This window comes from Hyla sarda, chromosome 6, assembly GCF_029499605.1.
Source record: "Hyla sarda isolate aHylSar1 chromosome 6, aHylSar1.hap1, whole genome shotgun sequence".
Lineage (NCBI taxonomy): Eukaryota > Metazoa > Chordata > Amphibia > Anura > Hylidae > Hyla > Hyla sarda.
This window is the reverse complement of record NC_079194.1, coordinates 11,859,768-11,877,047: the sequence shown is the minus strand read 5'-3', so window position 1 is coordinate 11,877,047 and position 17,280 is coordinate 11,859,768. Positions and strand designations below refer to the sequence as shown.

At 49.5% G+C, this 17,280-nt stretch overlaps 1 protein-coding gene across 2 annotated transcripts in view; it reads left to right on the top strand.

Moving 5' to 3' along the window:
* PKN2 (protein kinase N2) overlaps positions 1-17,280 on the top strand; it is a 167,576-nt gene that overhangs the window by 116,985 nt on the left and 33,311 nt on the right. For both annotated transcript variants that reach the window (XM_056523194.1, XM_056523196.1), the window contains exons 8-14: positions 836-945; positions 3,229-3,372; positions 4,184-4,259; positions 4,357-4,531; positions 6,309-6,438; positions 13,294-13,430; positions 13,531-13,606. In XM_056523194.1, the coding sequence (XP_056379169.1) occupies positions 836-945; positions 3,229-3,372; positions 4,184-4,259; positions 4,357-4,531; positions 6,309-6,438; positions 13,294-13,430; positions 13,531-13,606 (848 nt within the window). The remainder of the gene's footprint in view (positions 1-835; positions 946-3,228; positions 3,373-4,183; positions 4,260-4,356; positions 4,532-6,308; positions 6,439-13,293; positions 13,431-13,530; positions 13,607-17,280) is intronic.

The following is a 17,280-nucleotide window of genomic DNA, read 5'->3' as shown; positions in this document are numbered from 1 at the left end:
GAGACTCTGCACAGATAGTACAGACAGGTAGTGAGAGTCTGGTAAACTTCTATAACGAAGGGTCTATACTTTATTATCTACAGTGAATTATATCTCATCCTTCTGTACTTTCTATCCTAAGGCAGTGTTTCCCAACCGGGGTGCCTCAGCTGTTGCAAAACTACAACTCCCAGCATGCTTGCTGGGAGTTGTAGTTTTCCATAGCTGGAGGCTCCCTGGTTGGGAAAACACTGATCTAAGGGCAGCAAATACTAAGAGCTAAATCTAATTTAGGGTAATACTATAGGGTTACCAGAAAAAATAAAAGTTTAAAATATTTGAGTGGAGAAAATTAAAGTTATTTAGCATTGAACTCCAGAAAAATATTCATTTATTTTTTTTTTTAATAAATATTTCTTTATTTATCAAATATTCACAAATACATCAAGTTATACCTTTCGCCACCATACAGAAGAATTCCCTCTGTCGGTACTATGGTATTAAACTAGAATAGTCAGTAGTTGAGAATTTTGAATATTTTCATTAATTCCCCTCCCCCACCCTTCATCTCTTACCATTCCTAATTGGAGTCCTACATAGACGGAGGGTTTATACAGAATCCGAGGTAAATGCCGCTTAGCGTTGCCCTACAATTGGCAGCGGAGACGGCTCCATTTGAAGGCAATTGGTTTGTTCGTACACATCGGGCTCCTTACAAAGGATGAAAAAAAAAAAAACTAAATCTCTAATCTTTTCTTAAGCAGATATTTTGTTGTCGTGGGCTTTAACAGTGGAGCTTTTTGTTTCGGACAATCCTCTTAGCCTTTTAAGCTGAGTCTGTGTAATTTCCTTACAGATGAGGTCTGTGCGGTGCTGAAGCTGGACAATACCGTGGTCGGTCAGACCAACTGGAAGCCGATTTCTAACCAGTCATGGGACCAGAAGTTTACGCTAGAGCTGGACAGAGTACGTACGGTGCCGGGACGTGCAGCCGACCAATCACGTTGGCCCTGATTTACTAACACAATCCCGACTCTTTAAGGGGTTATGAGATACAATTTGCGTCGCACGTCCTCCGCGACACTTTGTGCGACACATTTTACTGGTAAAAACCCGACTGTTTTCTAATTACTCAGAGTATTATTTTTTTTTTTACCCGACTAAAGGGGCGTGGTTTGCATAATTAGGGGGCGTGTTCCCGACATTTTCCTGAAAACCCGACAGTTGTATTTAAAAACAAACTAGAAAAATAGTGAAATACTGAATTTGAAAACCCGACTGCATTGAGGTGCGGGGAATCTGTTAAAGTTTGGGTTTTATGAAGATCCTGTTACCTTGTCCCCTTAGTAGCCTTTTATATTAAATTTTTTTATAACATTTTTTAGAAATTTTTTTTTTTTTACTTTTACTTTTTGTTTGTTAACCCAATAACAACCACAAATGTAAAATTACATCTTGGTGCAGAGTTACTTTGCTTTATTTGCTTTTATTTTTCCTGTCCGACACTGCAGTGCACATATCATGGGGCCTTTTAAGAGTGTGTGGCGCGGGCTTCAGTGAGGAGGGGCCCTCAGCTGATAGCAGTAGCTGAGGGCCACCGATAATGATCGGCGTGTGGCCATTGCCATCGCTTGCTACTGATCCTTTTAGACCACTGTGAAATATTGTGTCTATTGCGTCCTTGAAACTGTCCCTGGTGGTATAGTGGGGTGAATCGCCCACTCAGCAATCCAAAGGTTTAAAGGGGTAGTCCAGTGGTGAAAAACTTATCCCCTATCCTAAGGATAGGGGATAAGTTTGAGATTGCGGGGGGGGGGGGGGGGGGGTGACTGCTGGGGCCCCCTGCAATCTCTCTGTACGGGGGCCAGGCTCTCCGGCCAGATAGCGGGTGTCGACGTCCGCACGAAGCGGCGGCCGAAACACCCCCTCAATACATCTCTATGGCAGAGCCGGAGATTGCCGAAGGCAGTGCTTCGGCTCTGCCGTAGAGTTGTACTGAGGGGGCGTGTCGGCCGCCGCTTCGTGCGGAGGTCGACACGCCCCCTTCCCGCGGGCTGTCAGGGCTCCATACAGGAGATCGCAGGGGGCCCCAGCGGTCGGACCCCCCGCAATCTCAAACTTATCCCCTATCCTTAGAATAGGGGATAAGTTGTTCACCACTGGGTCACCACTGGACTACTCCTTTAACCCACATACATTAACCCCTTCCATATCAAAAGTTTTAATCAACCCCCTTTTCCCATTTTCAATATAAAAAAAATATGTAAAATAAACAATTAACATATTTGTTATATTGTAATTGTCTGAACTATTAAAATACAACATCGTTTATCCCGTAATGTGAACGGCGTAAACATAATTAAAAAATAAAAATCTGAATTTAGTTATTTTTTTTTTTTTTCATCGTATCATATCCCAGAAAAAAATTTTAAGTAAAAAGTGATCAATAAGTCTAATCAATACCCTGATTGTATGGATAGAAACTACAGATTATAGCGCAAAAGATGAGCCCTCATACAGCCACGTATACATTTAAAATTTTAATGTTAGAGGGGTCAGGGGGGGGGGGAAAAAAAAGATTCTAAAAAGTTTAGAATTTTTGTTTTTACAATTAGTAAAACATAATGGAAACTAAACACATTTTGTGCATATGTTCTGGATAAATAAAGGAAGACAGTACAAAGTGCAATTGGTCCCGCAAAAAACAAACCCTCATATGGATGTGTAGATGGGAAAAATAGTCATGTCTGTTCAAGGGCGGGGAGGTAAAAACTAAAGGGCAATAACAAAAATTGGCAAGGTCTTTAAAAGGGTATTCCATCTTCAGACATCTTATCCCCTATTCAAAAGATGGGGGACAAGATGCCTGATCGTGGGGGGTCCCCCTGCGATCTCCATTCAGCACCAGGCATTCCTCATGCCAGGAGCTGCTTCGGAGACGTGATGTCATGCCACAACCCTCCATTCATGTCTATGGGAGGGGGCGTGGCATACGCCACGCCCCCTCCCATAGACATGAATGGAGGGGGCGTGGTCGGATGTCACGATCACAGCCGTCGGACCGCCTGGGTGCGTGCATGGATATTGCGGGGTTTTGCAGCGGCGGGACCCCCTGCGATCAGACATCTTATCCCCTATCCAAAGGATAGAGCTTAAGATGTCTAAGGCCGGAATACCCCTTTTAAGGGGTTAAAGGTGACTGGACATTTTCTTCAGCAACAGGTTCACCTTGATTTCTTTCTCTTACAGTCCAGAGAACTTGAGATTTCAGTGTTTTGGAGGGATTGGCGATCCCTGTGTGCGGTAAAGTTTCTGAGGTTAGAAGATTTCCTGGACAATCAGCGGCACGGCATGTGTCTGTACCTGGAGCCGCAGGGGACGCTCTTTGCAGAGGTGAGAACGTGACGCACAAGTCATCGGTTAATATTGTTCCCCCAACTACTACTATTTGACTCCTCCTTGTCCCCCACGATCTCCTCTCTTCTTCAAGCGCTCGGTGTAGGATCTCCCGGCTCAGCCAATCACTGACCCTGTAGTGTCCCATCGTGGCCAGTGATTGGCTGAACAGGAAGGTCATATACTGAGCTCTGTGGAAGCTGGAAGAAGAGAGAATGTTTAAAGGGGTACTCCGCTAAAAACTTCTTATCCCCTATCCAAAGGATGGGGATAAGATGTCTGATCGCAGGGGGGGAGTCTCGCCGCTGGGGATCAGCGCAATCTCGGCTGCGGTATCCCTGTCATTCAGTGCACGGAGCGAACTCCACTCCGTGCCCGATGACTGGAGATGCCAGCCGCCACGCCTCCTCCATTCACGTCTATGGGAGGAGGCGTGGCGGGTATGTACTAGCCGTCACGCCCCCTACCATAGACATGAATGGAGGGAGCTTGACGCGGAGATCGCGGGGGCGACCACAATGGCTTGGAGCTTCTATTTTGGTGATGTCACGCCACACCCCTTCCAATCAGGTCTATGGGAGGGGGCGTGACGGCTACTACGTAGCCGTCACGCCCCCTCCCATAGACCTGATTGGAAGGGGCGTGGCGGCTGTGGTCACCAGTCATCCGGCACGGTGCAGAGTTCGCTCCATGCATCGGATGACTGGGGTGCCGCAGCAGTGATGGGACCCCCGCGGTATAAGATGTTTTCAACAGAGTACCCCTTTAACTTTTGTTTCAATATCTGTACAAATTCTCTATTTTCCAGGTAACCTTCTTCAATCCAGTTATTGAAAGACGACCAAAACTTCAGAGGCAAAAGAAGATCTTTTCCAAACAACAAGGTAAAAGAAATGGTGTCTCTACCTTTCAGGGAGGTTGTAATATCTGTTCGATCTCCTCTGTTGCACATAATAATTGTCTTCTATTGTGTGTTTGTAGGTAAAACATTCCTTCGAGCTCCACAGATGAACATCAACATTGCCACCTGGGGGCGACTGGTGAGAAGAGCCATCCCTACAGTCAATCACTCGGGCACCTATAGCCCTCAGGTGTCTGTCCCTGCTTCTGTACCAGTTGTGGACACCCGGAATGTAGAATTATCTCCAGCGGTCGGGTAAGTGGTGAGGGGGCTCTGTGCATTAAAATTGTGGATGTTAGTGCAACTTTTGTGTGTGATCTCTCCCTCTTCAGGCTCCCGCCATGTGTGTTCTCCTCACACCACTCACTGACATTATACTTTGCTGCTCTGAAAGGATATAGGGAACTGGGCTGCAGTGCCCCCGCACAACCTGAGGACGTGTGGTTCTGTTTTTTGTTGTTGTTGAAGAAATCAGCTCTGTTTTTTAATCCTGGATAACACCTTTTTAATATTCTCAAATATTAAAAAAAAAATTGTTATTGTAGAGTCTGTGCATCCCCCTACATAGCTGGCTGTCCTGCTGCTTCTAATATAGTATTGTCTATTATTTTACTCATAGCCTGCTCTTTGCTTGCCTTCTCAGTAAAAGATCAAACCTCACCCAGGAGTAGTCTGCCATCAGCAACTATATTAGAAGCAGCAGGACTACCAGCTATGTAGGGGGATGCACAGACTCTACAGCAACAATTTTTTTTGTGAGAATATTAACAGTTTATCAAAATTAGAAAAACAGAGCTGATTTCTTTAAAAATATATATATATAAATAAATAAACAGATCCACACCATTCCTCAGGTTGTGTGTGTGATATTACAGCTCACTTCTATGAAGTGTATGGAGCCAAGCTGTAAAACCTCACACAATCTGAGGACAAGGGTGGTGCCATTTTTTTTAAAACAAATTAGCTCTCCTTTGCTATTCTTGGGTAACCCCATTGAAGAAAGTTGCTTGATATTTTTTTGCTTTTAGCCTGTAAAAATTGGTGCAAAGTTATCCTGAGCATTTATGGCTTCTATTGGGATGTTATGTAAGTGAATAGTTCCTAAATTAAATGTTTTAAGTATTCTGATGGTAAACGATAGAAAGTCCATTCTAGTAATATGTGGACAACAGTAGTCATGGAATAGCCTTGGATGTTGAGAGTAAAGATATATACCTGTTATGGCGCCCCCACCTGGAGGTACATTGTTGATCTGTTAATTCACAACATGCACATCATTTAGGCTATATTCGCATTAGCGTTGGGAGCTGCAATCGATGATTCTGTTGAAATGATGGGACTTAAAGGAGTAGTCCAGTGGTGATTCAGTGGTGAGCAACTTATCCCCTATCCTAAGGATAGGGGATAAGTTGCAGATCGCGGGGGGTCCGACCCCTGGGGCCCCCCGCGATCTCCTGTACGGAGCCCCGACAGCCCGCTGGAAGGGGGCGTGTCGACCTCCGCACGAGGCGGCGGCCGACACGCCCCCTCAATACAACTCTATGGCAGAGCCGAAGCGCTGCCTTCGGCAATCTCCGGCTCTGCCATAGAGATGTATTGAGGGGGCGTGTCGGCCGCCGCCTCGTGCGGGGGTCGACACCCGCTATCTCGGCGGAGAGCCGGGGCCCCGTACAGAGAGATCGCAGGGGACCCCAGCGGTCGAACCCCCCGCGATCTCAAACTTATCCCCTATCCTTAGGATAGGGGATAAGTTTTTCACCACTGGACTACCCCTTTAAGCCAAGAAAAAAATCCTGCTTGTCAGGGTTTTTTTTTTCTCTGCTGAAATCATTAAAAACAGCGGGCATCTAAGGGAACCCCGACGGACCCCATTCAAACGGATGGTGTTAGAACTTCCGCCCCAGCCCAGTTATCAGCTTCTGTAACAGAGCCCCACAACACTGATGTGAACATAGCCTTATTTTGCGTAATCTTTTGACTTTTGTGATAAATCTTATCGCTGAGCTGTAACATTGTGTCATTTTTGTTGCAGGGAGTCTCCCACAGGCAAGCTAAACTTTGAAATCGAGCCCGAGCCACCCATCGCTCCACCTCGGGCGTCTTCACTAGACTTGGATCTGTATCCCTCATTGGAAATGAAGACGCCAAGCTTACCGGCTCAGGTACAGATGCAGGGCAAAGGTGTAGTCTAAATAATGGAGACCAGAGCTGCTCTCCTGCCCATTCTGCACGGATTGGGACACAATTGCTGAGGCCCAGTGAGTTCCGTGCATCCGCTGAGGCCCAGTGAGTTCCGTGCATCCGCTGAGGCCCATTTGAGTTCCGTGCATCAGTAAAGGACTCGTACACGTAACACTCTGATCTAGAGCAGGGGTCCTCAAACTACGGCCCGCGGGCCACATGCGGCCCGTCGAGGACCTTTATCCGGCCCGCCGCTGCCTGGGACATCCCTGTGTCCCGAAAGATGTTTTCGGGACACATGGATGCGCTCTTGGAGGCCCCGCGTTTACTTTAAAAATGCAGGGGTCGCCGGGAAGGTGGCGCACACAGGGACGTCACTGACGCCGTGCGCCCATAGCAACGGAGCGCAGAGGAGCCAGGCAGCGATGAGGACATGCGCTGGCCAGCTAGGTAAGTGTTACCAGCGGCACTTCAGCTTCGGTGCTCCGACCACCGCTCCTTCTGTCCCGGGACTTAATGCTATGTCCGGACCGGAGGATTGGTGGTCGGAGCACTGAAGTGGGGCAGAACACAGGCATACAGCCTCCAGCCATACACTGTGGCTGGAGGCTGTATGTCTGTGGGGGAACATACTGCACCTAATGTGGGGGAACTATACTGCACCTAATGTGGGGGGATCTGTGCTGCGTACTTAAAGGGGTAGTCCACTAATAAGATGTATAAGTGTGCATAGGAAGTTGTTCATGTTTTTTTTTATATCTATAGTCCAAAGGATAGGGGATAAAATGTCTAATCGCTGGGGTCCAGGCCGGATGACGGGCAACTATAGCTGTCACGCCCCCTCCATTCATGTCTATGGGAGGAGGCGTGATGGCTTTGTACTAGCTGTCACACCCCCTCCCATAGACATGAATGGAGGGGGCGTGACGTGATGTCCCAAACACTGAAGCTCCAAGCTTTCGTGTTCCAGATGCGTCAGCTGCCGACCCGGAGATGGCGGGGGTCCCCAGCGGGGTGACCCTCGTGATCGGACATCTTATCCACTCTCCTTTTGGATAGGGGAAAATATGTTCCCCTTTAAAGCAGTGGTCTCCATATTGAGGACCTCTAGCTGTTGCAAAACAGCTCCCAGCATGCCCGGGCGGCCCTTGGCATTGGTTGTCCGTGCATGCTAGGATTTGTAGTTTTACATTGTCTGAGGTCCACAGTTTAAAGAGTTGCTAACTACCCCCCACAACCTCCTTTTGACTAAGTGCCATCCAGATAGTCGGGGAATACCTTTCTAATGTCCTTTTTAAAGGAGTACTCTGGCGCAATTTTTATGTTTTCAAATCAACCAGTGACAGAGTTAAACAGATTTGCAAATGACTTCTTTCTCGGACGCTTCATTGGCTGACACTAGGAAAAAAAGTCAGCTCCTCCCTGGCAGGATATACCCGCCCACCTGCCATGAGGAACTCCGTTTTAGCTTAGTGTCAGTAGGAGGCAGACACAGGTGTGGAGTTCTCCAGACCAGTTTTTTATCTTGGTTTATAGTTAGGGATGTTTAGTTGTTTATTTATTTTCATTTTTTTTTTTTCTGTTTGCAGGTGGGGGTTCAGGAGCATGGCGCTACCTATTCCCCCTTCTGCGATGAAGGTGCATGGGACATAGAATATGGACCGTTAACCCCTTCTCGCCAGGGTAGTACCTCGGCTCCGGGTCCCCTCTTGCCCCTGCTCGCCCCAGCTATGACAGCCTGGCATGATGCAGCGTGGCATTAAGCTGGCCGAAGACTCAATCAGGTGAGTATGAGAGGACATCTTCCGGTAGGTGAGTATTCCTCTTTTCCCGCTGTCTCCGCCGCTGCAGTTCATGCTGTAAGCTGGCGGCCGCTGTCTTTCAGCCCGGGTAGTCGGGCTTAGCTCTGCCCTCTTCCTCCGCTTTGGCAGGACATTAATGTTCTGTTTTCCCGCAGCTTGCGCTGAGCTTGCGAGCCGGAGGCCTCTATCTTACTCTGGGGGAGTTAGGGCTTAGCTCCACCCTACTCGCCTGCCTCGGCAGCTGAGGAGATTCCTTCCTTTTCCCCCCTCCCAGCCGGTGGGCATTTTGGCTGAGGGGGATTAGGCACATAGCTCCGCCCCTCTCCTCTTCCGCAGCGCGAGTCCGGAGTCCCCTTTCTGTCCCCCCTCCGATAGTGTCAGCTGGACGACTCCCCCCCCTATCGCCACCATGGACCCTCCTCCTTCCCTTTGGCCTGGCAGCTATTGAATCAATCACACAAAATAAAAAATCTACATATATATTTGTATATTCGCCCCCTTGTGGTTGTAAATTGTATTACAACTCCTGGTTTTATTCCTGCAATGCGCTCCCTCTGGTGGTGATTTTATGACTTGCCTCCCTGCAGTCTCCTTTGGCTATATCTATGATTCCTGTCCATGGGCCATGCATTTGTGGGAACTAGAGATGAGCGAACTTACAGTAAATTCGATTTGTCACGAACTTCTCGGCTCTGCAGTTGATGATTTATCCTGCATAAATAAGTTCATCTTTCAGGTGCTGCGGTGGCTGGAAAAGGTGGATGCAGTCCTAGGAAAGAGTCTCCTAGGACTGTATCCACCTTTTCCAGCCCACTGGAGCACCGGAAAGCTGAGCTAATTTATGCAGGGTAAGTCATCAACTGCCGAGCACATTTTTGATAGTACTGTACCTCTTTTCTGCAGGGTTCCCTGGATCACACTTGGGGTCAATGTTTTGGGCTTATGCTTATGAGCATTGGGACTTCATGTGTTTTTTCCCTACAGTCAGTGGCTATGCCATGTCTCCCGTAAACTGCGGCAGATTTCTAGTCATTCTGTATAAGGGCAGAATACCGATGGGGTCCAACAACTGATGCCAATGCATTTCTAGCAGAAACTGAGGGGCCCTTTCGAGCTGTCCCCTCCTCCATGCTTGAGCGTGTCCTTCCTCCCTCCTCCACTCACAGTTCACATGTCTGCCACATCTGCGGCTAGGACTTCCGGTTCCCTACTTCTTGTGAGAGATTTCCGAAAGAGTGACCCTGCATGTGCACGAACTCCATTCCAATGAGCTAGACAGTGGTCTGTGTGGTCCACCGCATGTACAATGGACCCTATATCACTAAGTCAGACAGTGGTCTGTGTGGTCTCCAGCATATACAATGGACCCTATACCATTAAGCCAGACGGTGGTCTGCATGGTCCCCCGCATGTACATTGGACCATATACCAGTAAGCCAGACAGTGGTCTGCATTGTCTCCAGCATATACAATGGACCCTATGCCAGTAAGCCAGACGGTGGTCTGCATGGTCTCCCACATGTACAATGGACCCTATACCAGTAAGCCAGACAGTGATCTGCATGGTCTCCAGCATGTACAATGGACCCTATACCAGTAAGCCAGACGGTGGTCTGCATGGTCTCCAGCATGTACAATGGACCCTATACCAGTAAGCCAGACGGTGGTCTGCATGGTCTCCCGCATGTACAATGGACCCTATACCAATAAGCCAGACGGTGGTCTGCATGGTCTCCCGCATGTACAATGGACCCTATACCAGTAAGCCAGACAGTGATCTGCTTGGTTCCTCACCTGCTGGTCTCCCATCACGAGGCTGCTGTGTACAGGGCTTGAGTTTCCCGTACCCCTCTAATGTGAGGTGTCTAGTGGGGTGTCCCAACATGTGCACCGGACTCTGTGCCAGTTGGCTAGCCTTTGGTCTGCATGGTTTCCTACACCGATCTGCCACCCATCGTTTATCTGCCGCACTCGAGGCTGCAGTTTAGGGCCCCACCTTCAGTACGAGGTGCCCGCAGGAGCGGACCTGTGTGTTCATGGGACCCTGTACCAGTCGGCCAGACTGGCCTGCATGGTTTACTACTCCACCGGGTCACGTACCATATTCCTGTCGATCTTATAGTGGGAGTTCTGGTACCCAGTGGTCTGCATGGGCTCCGACACTGCCAGGTCACCTGCTTAATTCCTTCTATACCGCAGCTGTGGTTGGGGTATCCTACGGTCGTTGTGAGGTGTCTGGATGAGTGTCCTTATGTGGTTCAGGACTTCTTTTTCCATTACACCAGGCAGTCGTCAGCATGGCTTCCTAATTTCCAGGTCACCTACCCCATACTTGCCGCTTCTGCGGCTGAAGTCCGGTAGCCGACTTTCGTTGTGCTGTCCTGAAACAGAAACTCTGCAATAAGGGACGATGAACATGCAGAAAGCCAGATTGTCTGCATGGTTTCCTGCACCACATGCATCCTACATCAGTTACCTGTGCCTGCAGTTCTGGTGCTTTCCGCAGCATACGGTCTGTAGTACGGTTAGGTGGTAGGCTGGGAGCGTTTTCTGCACGTTTGTTAGACCTTCGCAGAAACGGCATCAGTCATTGTTTTCCTTTCACAGGTGGTGTACCATGGGTCTGCTCCCAGCATCGTTCTGGCTCACCGGTAGGTGCTCCTTCTGCTTTCACTACTGCCGGCCACCTGCTCTATGCCTGCTGCTTGCGTGGCGGTAGTCCTGGTTCCCCACTACCATCGTACGATATCAGTCTGTGTCGCCACCAATGCTGTGGACACTCTGCACGTATGGCGCCCACCATCCTCCTTTTCAGGTGGTGTACTTGTTTCATGTGGTCTCATTTCCGCACTTCTGCTGCTGCTGAACACCTCTGTTCTGAATGGGGCCTCTAAGGCGACACGATGTGTTCAATAGCCCCTCATGCCTCCCGACAAGGGTCAGGATTGCTCTGTGGATATGGCTTCTGGTTTTTGCTTGGAGGGTCCAAAGGTTTCGTCCCCTTGGGGATGTACATCCTACAGCTTTATTATGATTCGTACGCTCCTTTCTTGCATGCGTAGTCACATCTTCATCCATCACGACTATCCCGGGTCCACATCCCTATGAGGACTCCATATCTCGGTATGTTGTCGCAGAGTTTCTATGGTTACTGTTGTCAGCCGTATGTGCACCCTTTACCGTGGGGCAGTGTTTAGCATGCTCGTACGGTACCTGGTATAACCTTGACATTTCCCATTTTTTGGCGACCTCCGGCTGCTTCTGCGACCATGGCACTCTCCCCTGCTGGGGGAGTTTTACGTCATGTATGTTTCGGCTATAGCCGGCCTGGTCTCCATATGTTGTATGGTTCCTGCCTTTGTCATCTTAGCTCCCTCAGTCTCCCTCTTCGTTCCTGTCCTGACGGGATGTTGTTTTGGTTTCCTCTTCTGGTCTGTTTGGACCGCCGGGTACAAGGCTTGTTTCTCCTCATCCATCCCCCTCTTCACTTGTGTTTGTGGGTGCGGGGAGTCTTTCTGTATTAGAGAAAGAAGAATGTCCAGCATCCAGGTGAAATCCAACAGGGTAGATCTTTATTGAGAAGCTTGCAGTTACACGTTTAAAACACTGACGCGTTTCACGCTTTCACGCTTCGTCATAGATTAGTGACTAAGCGCGAAAGCTTGAAACGCGTCAGTGTTTTAAACATGTAACTGCAAGCTTCTCAATAAAGATCTACCCTGTTGGATTTCACCTGGATGCTGGACATTCTTCCTTCTTGGATCTTGCTGTGTGTGAAGCCGGAGGCGGGTGTGGCGGGTCCCTGCACAGGTGCGATCCTGATTTGGGTGAGCTGTCTTTATCTAGAACTTTCTGTATTAGGCACCCTCCTAGGCGGCGGTGGCATGCCTTCATGTCTGGGACGGTTTTCCCTTCCTTGGGCCTTAGTGATGTGGTGGTCTCAGGCAGGTGAGACATTTCTGCCCAGACCTCCTAGCGATCCCCTTATAGGGTGGTTTCTCTCTCACCCACGCTATTCTTGTCTCAACATGGCAGTACGTCTTCTGGAATTCTTTGACGATGGCATGCTCACGCTAAGGGTGTGGGGCTTCCGGGATACTTTGGACCTTTCAGTTCAGCAGGAGAAAATCCCCATAGGAAACCTCTCCAGCAGAGAGCACTGTGGTCAGACTGAAAAGAACGACTCAGCTTCCTCTGGGGCATAAAGCAGCTGATAAGTACTGGAAGGATTAAGTTTTTTTTTTTTATTTTATCAAAGTAATTTACAAATCTGTTTAACTTTCTAGAACCAATTGATTTGAAGACATTTTTTTTTTCCACTGGAGTAGCCCTTTAATTACAAATATCAAACTACAAATAGCTACTACAAATATAATTTTTGGACATAAAAAAAAAAAGTGCTGTTTCCCTAGATGGCAATACGTTTCCTTACGGATTCTGCAGAAAAAGTTGATGTGTCAATTCTTTCTGCGGAAACCAGCATTGGAATTTCTGCGGCAGATGTTTCCGCCACGACTATTCCACCGCGTGAACGAGTCGTCAAGTGATAGTGGGCTATAACCCTCATACTGGTTGTCAGTACTGCATATCCACAGAAGACACTGCAGGGATCATGTCAGAACTTGTAGAGCAGTGTTTCCCAACCAGCGTTCCTCCAGCTGTTGCAAAACTACAACTCCCAGCATGCTGTCCAGGCATGCTGGGAGTTTGTAGTTTTGCAACAGCTGGAAGCACCCTGGTTGGGAAACACAAGTGTAGAGAAATGCCCCATATGCAGGGTGAGTGGTAGCTACCACTTATTAGATTTTTTCATAAACTGACAGAAAATATGCATTGTGCGGATCCTCTGTTATTCCTCCTAATAGGTGTCCTGGCGGCGATGTGTTATGTACACAGTTAGTGGATACACTTTTTTTGTCTTTTTTAAATAAATATACATAAACGAAATAAGTTAAATAAATATATAAATCATTTATTTAATTTATTTATTTATTTAATTTATTTATTCTTTTTTGTTTCTTTATTCCCATACAGGACACAGGGTCAAACCATGAGTTTTCCAACAACAGGAACAGCACGGCGTCCAAATCCTCGACAGACCTGACGAATGAAGGGGAGATCACCGTGTCCGATCTGGATTACAGCGCAATGCAGGAAACGGAGGACAGACGGTAACCACTTCTGCTTTATTACAGGGTCATCGGCCTCTCTGCTGGTCTTTCCTTTTTGGTCTGGAGTTTATGATATTTTTTTTTTCCTCCTATTCTGCAGGGTGCAGCCGCGATTCCAGTTCAGCCTCCAGGATTTCCGGTGCTGTGCGGTATTGGGCAGAGGGCATTTCGGAAAGGTATGTGCGCTATAGGATTGATCTCACCTGTTGCAGAACTACAACCCCCAGCATGCTCCACTGTTGGTGGCACATCCTGGTGGGGTTAGAATAGATCTGCAGTGTAGCTAGTTCACACAATAGCAATTCCAACAAATCACCGCACAAGTAGTTCTTGGATCAGTAAAAGCTGGTGGTTTTATTCCCAAGTAAAATGCAACGTTTCGGCAATAGCCTTTATCAAGCATGCTGATCCAAGACCTACTTGTGCGGTGATTTGTTGGAATTGCTGTTCATTTATCCTGGGCTGGCAGCCTGGGCAACCACTTGCACGTAGGGTGGTCCCCGGTGCGGTCTTACCATTTCTATTGTAGTTCACAAGCTTGGAAATAGTGTTCAGTGAACTTACAGTAAGGGCCTGTTCACACTGGCAGATTTTATTGTGAGTTAGCATTGTGTTTCCCGCTGCTATTTTGAATCGGGACAAGCTCTGTGGCAGATTTTCCGCTGCAGAAAATCTGGTGAAAACCCTGTTCAAGTCAATGGGGTCTGCAGCAGATTTTCCACTGCTGAAAATCTTCCACCCCTCCTGATTCAAACTGGCAGCGGGAAACGCACGATCTTGCAATAAAATCCATCTAAGGGTCCGTTCGCACGGGCAGACTTCTTGCTGATTTTCTGCAGCAGATTTTGTTACTATTGATTTCAGTGGGTCAGCAGAAAATCTGTAATAGTGGCAGATTTGTGGATATTCAGCAAACCCATTACAATCAATGGTAGCAAAACCCGCAGGAAATCCGCACATGTGAACCGTCCCTTAGGATGGGTTCGTATGGGCGGATTTGTTTGCAAACTCGCATTGTGTTTCCCGCTTGACTATGAATGGGGGCGTGCTTACCACAGCAGTTTTTCGCCAGCGGAATCTCCGCTGTTAGAAATCTGCTGCAGACCCTATTGACTTCAATGGGGTCTGCGGCGGATTTTCAACAGTGGAGATATCGCTGGCGTAAATCTACCACTGGTAGCGTACCGAGGCCCCGCCCCTTTTCAAACTCTGAGATCCGCTGCGGATTTGAAAATAAATCTGCTCATGTGAACAAAGCCCTTAGGGTGCGTTCACACGTGTGTATTTTCTGCTGCAGATTTGCTTCAGCAGATTTGCAGGGGTACTCCAATTTTTTTTAAATCAACTGGTGCCAGAAAGTTAAACAGATTTGTAAATTACTTGTACAGTGATCCCTCAACATACGATGGTGATTCGTTACAAATGAGCCATAGTTTGTTGAATCCATCGTATGTTGAGGGATTCGTGCAATGTAAAGTATAGGAAGCTGTACTCACCTGTCCCCGGGCCTCCGCTGGGCTCTCCTGGTCTTCTCTCCGCTCCTCAGCTGTCTTCTCTCCGCTCCTCAGCTGTCTTCTCTCCGCTCCTCAGCTGTCTTCTCTCCGCTCCTCAGCTGTCTTCTCTCCGCTCCTCAGCTGTCTTCTCTCCGCTCCTCAGCTGTCTTCTCTCCGCTCCTCAGCTGTCTTCTCTCCGCTCCTCAGCTGTCTTCTCTCCGCTCCTCAGCTGTCTTCTCTCCGCTCCTCAGCTGTCTTCTCTCCGCTCCTCAGCTGTCTTCTCTCCGCTCCTCAGCTGTCTTCTCTCCGCTCCTCAGCTGTCTTCTCTCCGCTCCTCAGCTGTCTTCTCTCCGCTCCTCAGCTGTCTTCTCTCCGCTCCTCAGCTGTCTTCTCTCCGCTCCTCAGCTGTCTTCTCTCCGCTCCTCAGCTGTCTTCTCTCCGCTCCTCAGCTGTCTTCTCTCCGCTCCTCAGCTGTCTTCTCTCCGCTCCTCAGCTGTCTTCTCTCCGCTCCTCAGCTGTCTTCTCTCCGCTCCTCAGCTGTCTTCTCTCCGCTCCTCAGCTGTCTTCTCTCCGCTCCTCAGCTGTCTTCTCTCCGCTCCTCAGCTGTCTTCTCTCCGCTCCTCAGCTGTCTTCTCTCCGCTCCTCAGCTGTCTTCTCTCCGCTCCTCAGCTGTCTTCTCTCCGCTCCTCAGCTGTCTTCTCTCCGCTCCTCAGCTGTCTTCTCTCCGCTCCTCAGCTGTCTTCTCTCCGCTCCTCAGCTGTCTTCTCTCCGCTCCTCAGCTGTCTTCTCTCCGCTCCTCAGCTGTCTTCTCTCCGCTCCTCAGCTGTCTTCTCTCCGCTCCTCAGCTGTCTTCTCTCCGCTCCTCAGCTGTCTTCTCTCCGCTCCTCAGCTGTCTTCTCTCCGCTCCTCAGCTGTCTTCTCTCCGCTCCTCAGCTGTCTTCTCTCCGCTCCTCAGCTGTCTTCTCTCCGCTCCTCAGCTGTCTTCTCTCCGCTCCTCAGCTGTCTTCTCTCCGCTCCTCAGCTGTCTTCTCTCCGCTCCTCAGCTGTCTTCTCTCCGCTCCTCAGCTGTCTTCTCTCCGCTCCTCAGCTGTCTTCTCTCCGCTCCTCAGCTGTCTTCTCTCCGCTCCTCAGCTGTCTTCTCTCCGCTCCTCAGCTGTCTTCTCTCCGCTCCTCAGCTGTCTTCTCTCCGCTCCTCAGCTGTCTTCTCTCCGCTCCTCAGCTGTCTTCTCTCCGCTCCTCAGCTGTCTTCTCTCCGCTCCTCAGCTGTCTTCTCTCCGCTCCTCAGCTGTCTTCTCTCCGCTCCTCAGCTGTCTTCTCTCAGCTCCTCAGCTGTCTTCTCTCCGCTCCTCAGCTGTCTTCTCTCCGCTCCTCAGCTGTCTTCTCTCCGCTCCTCAGCTGTCTTCTCTCCGCTCCTCAGCTGTCTTCTCTCCGCTCCTCAGCTGTCTTCTCTCCGCTCCTCAGCTGTCTTCTCTCCGCTCCTCAGCTGTCTTCTCTCCGCTCCTCAGCTGTCTTCTCTCCGCTCCTCAGCTGTCTTCTCTCCGCTCCTCAGCTGTCTTCTCTCCGCTCCTCAGCTGTCTTCTCTCCGCTCCTCAGCTGTCTTCTCTCCGCTCCTCAGCTGTCTTCTCTCCGCTCCTCAGCTGTCTTCTCTCCGCTCCTCAGCTGTCTTCTCTCCGCTCCTCAGCTGTCTTCTCTCCGCTCCTCAGCTGTCTTCTCTCCGCTCCTCAGCTGTCTTCTCTCCGCTCCTCAGCTGTCTTCTCTCCGCTCCTCAGCTGTCTTCTCTCCGCTCCTCAGCTGTCTTCTCTCCGCTCCTCAGCTGTCTTCTCTCCGCTCCTCAGCTGTCTTCTCTCCGCTCCTCAGCTGTCTTCTCTCCGCTCCTCAGCTGTCTTCTCTCCGCTCCTCAGCTGTCTTCTCTCCGCTCCTCAGCTGTCTTCTCTCCGCTCCTCAGCTGTCTTCTCTCCGCTCCTCAGCTGTCTTCTCTCCGCTCCTCAGCTGTCTTCTCTCCGCTCCTCAGCTGTCTTCTCTCCGCTCCTCAGCTGTCTTCTCTCCGCTCCTCAGCTGTCTTCTCTCCGCTCCTCAGCTGTCTTCTCTCCGCTCCTCAGCTGTCTTCTCTCCGCTCCTCAGCTGTCTTCTCTCCGCTCCTCAGCTGTCTTCTCTCCGCTCCTCAGCTGTCTTCTCTCCGCTCCTCAGCTGTCTTCTCTCCGCTCCTCAGCTGTCTTCTCTCCGCTCCTCAGCTGTCTTCTCTCCGCTCCTCAGCTGTCTTCTCTCCGCTCCTCAGCTGTCTTCTCTCCGCTCCTCAGCTGTCTTCTCTCCGCTCCTCAGCTGTCTTCTCTCCGCTCCTCAGCTGTCTTCTCTCCGCT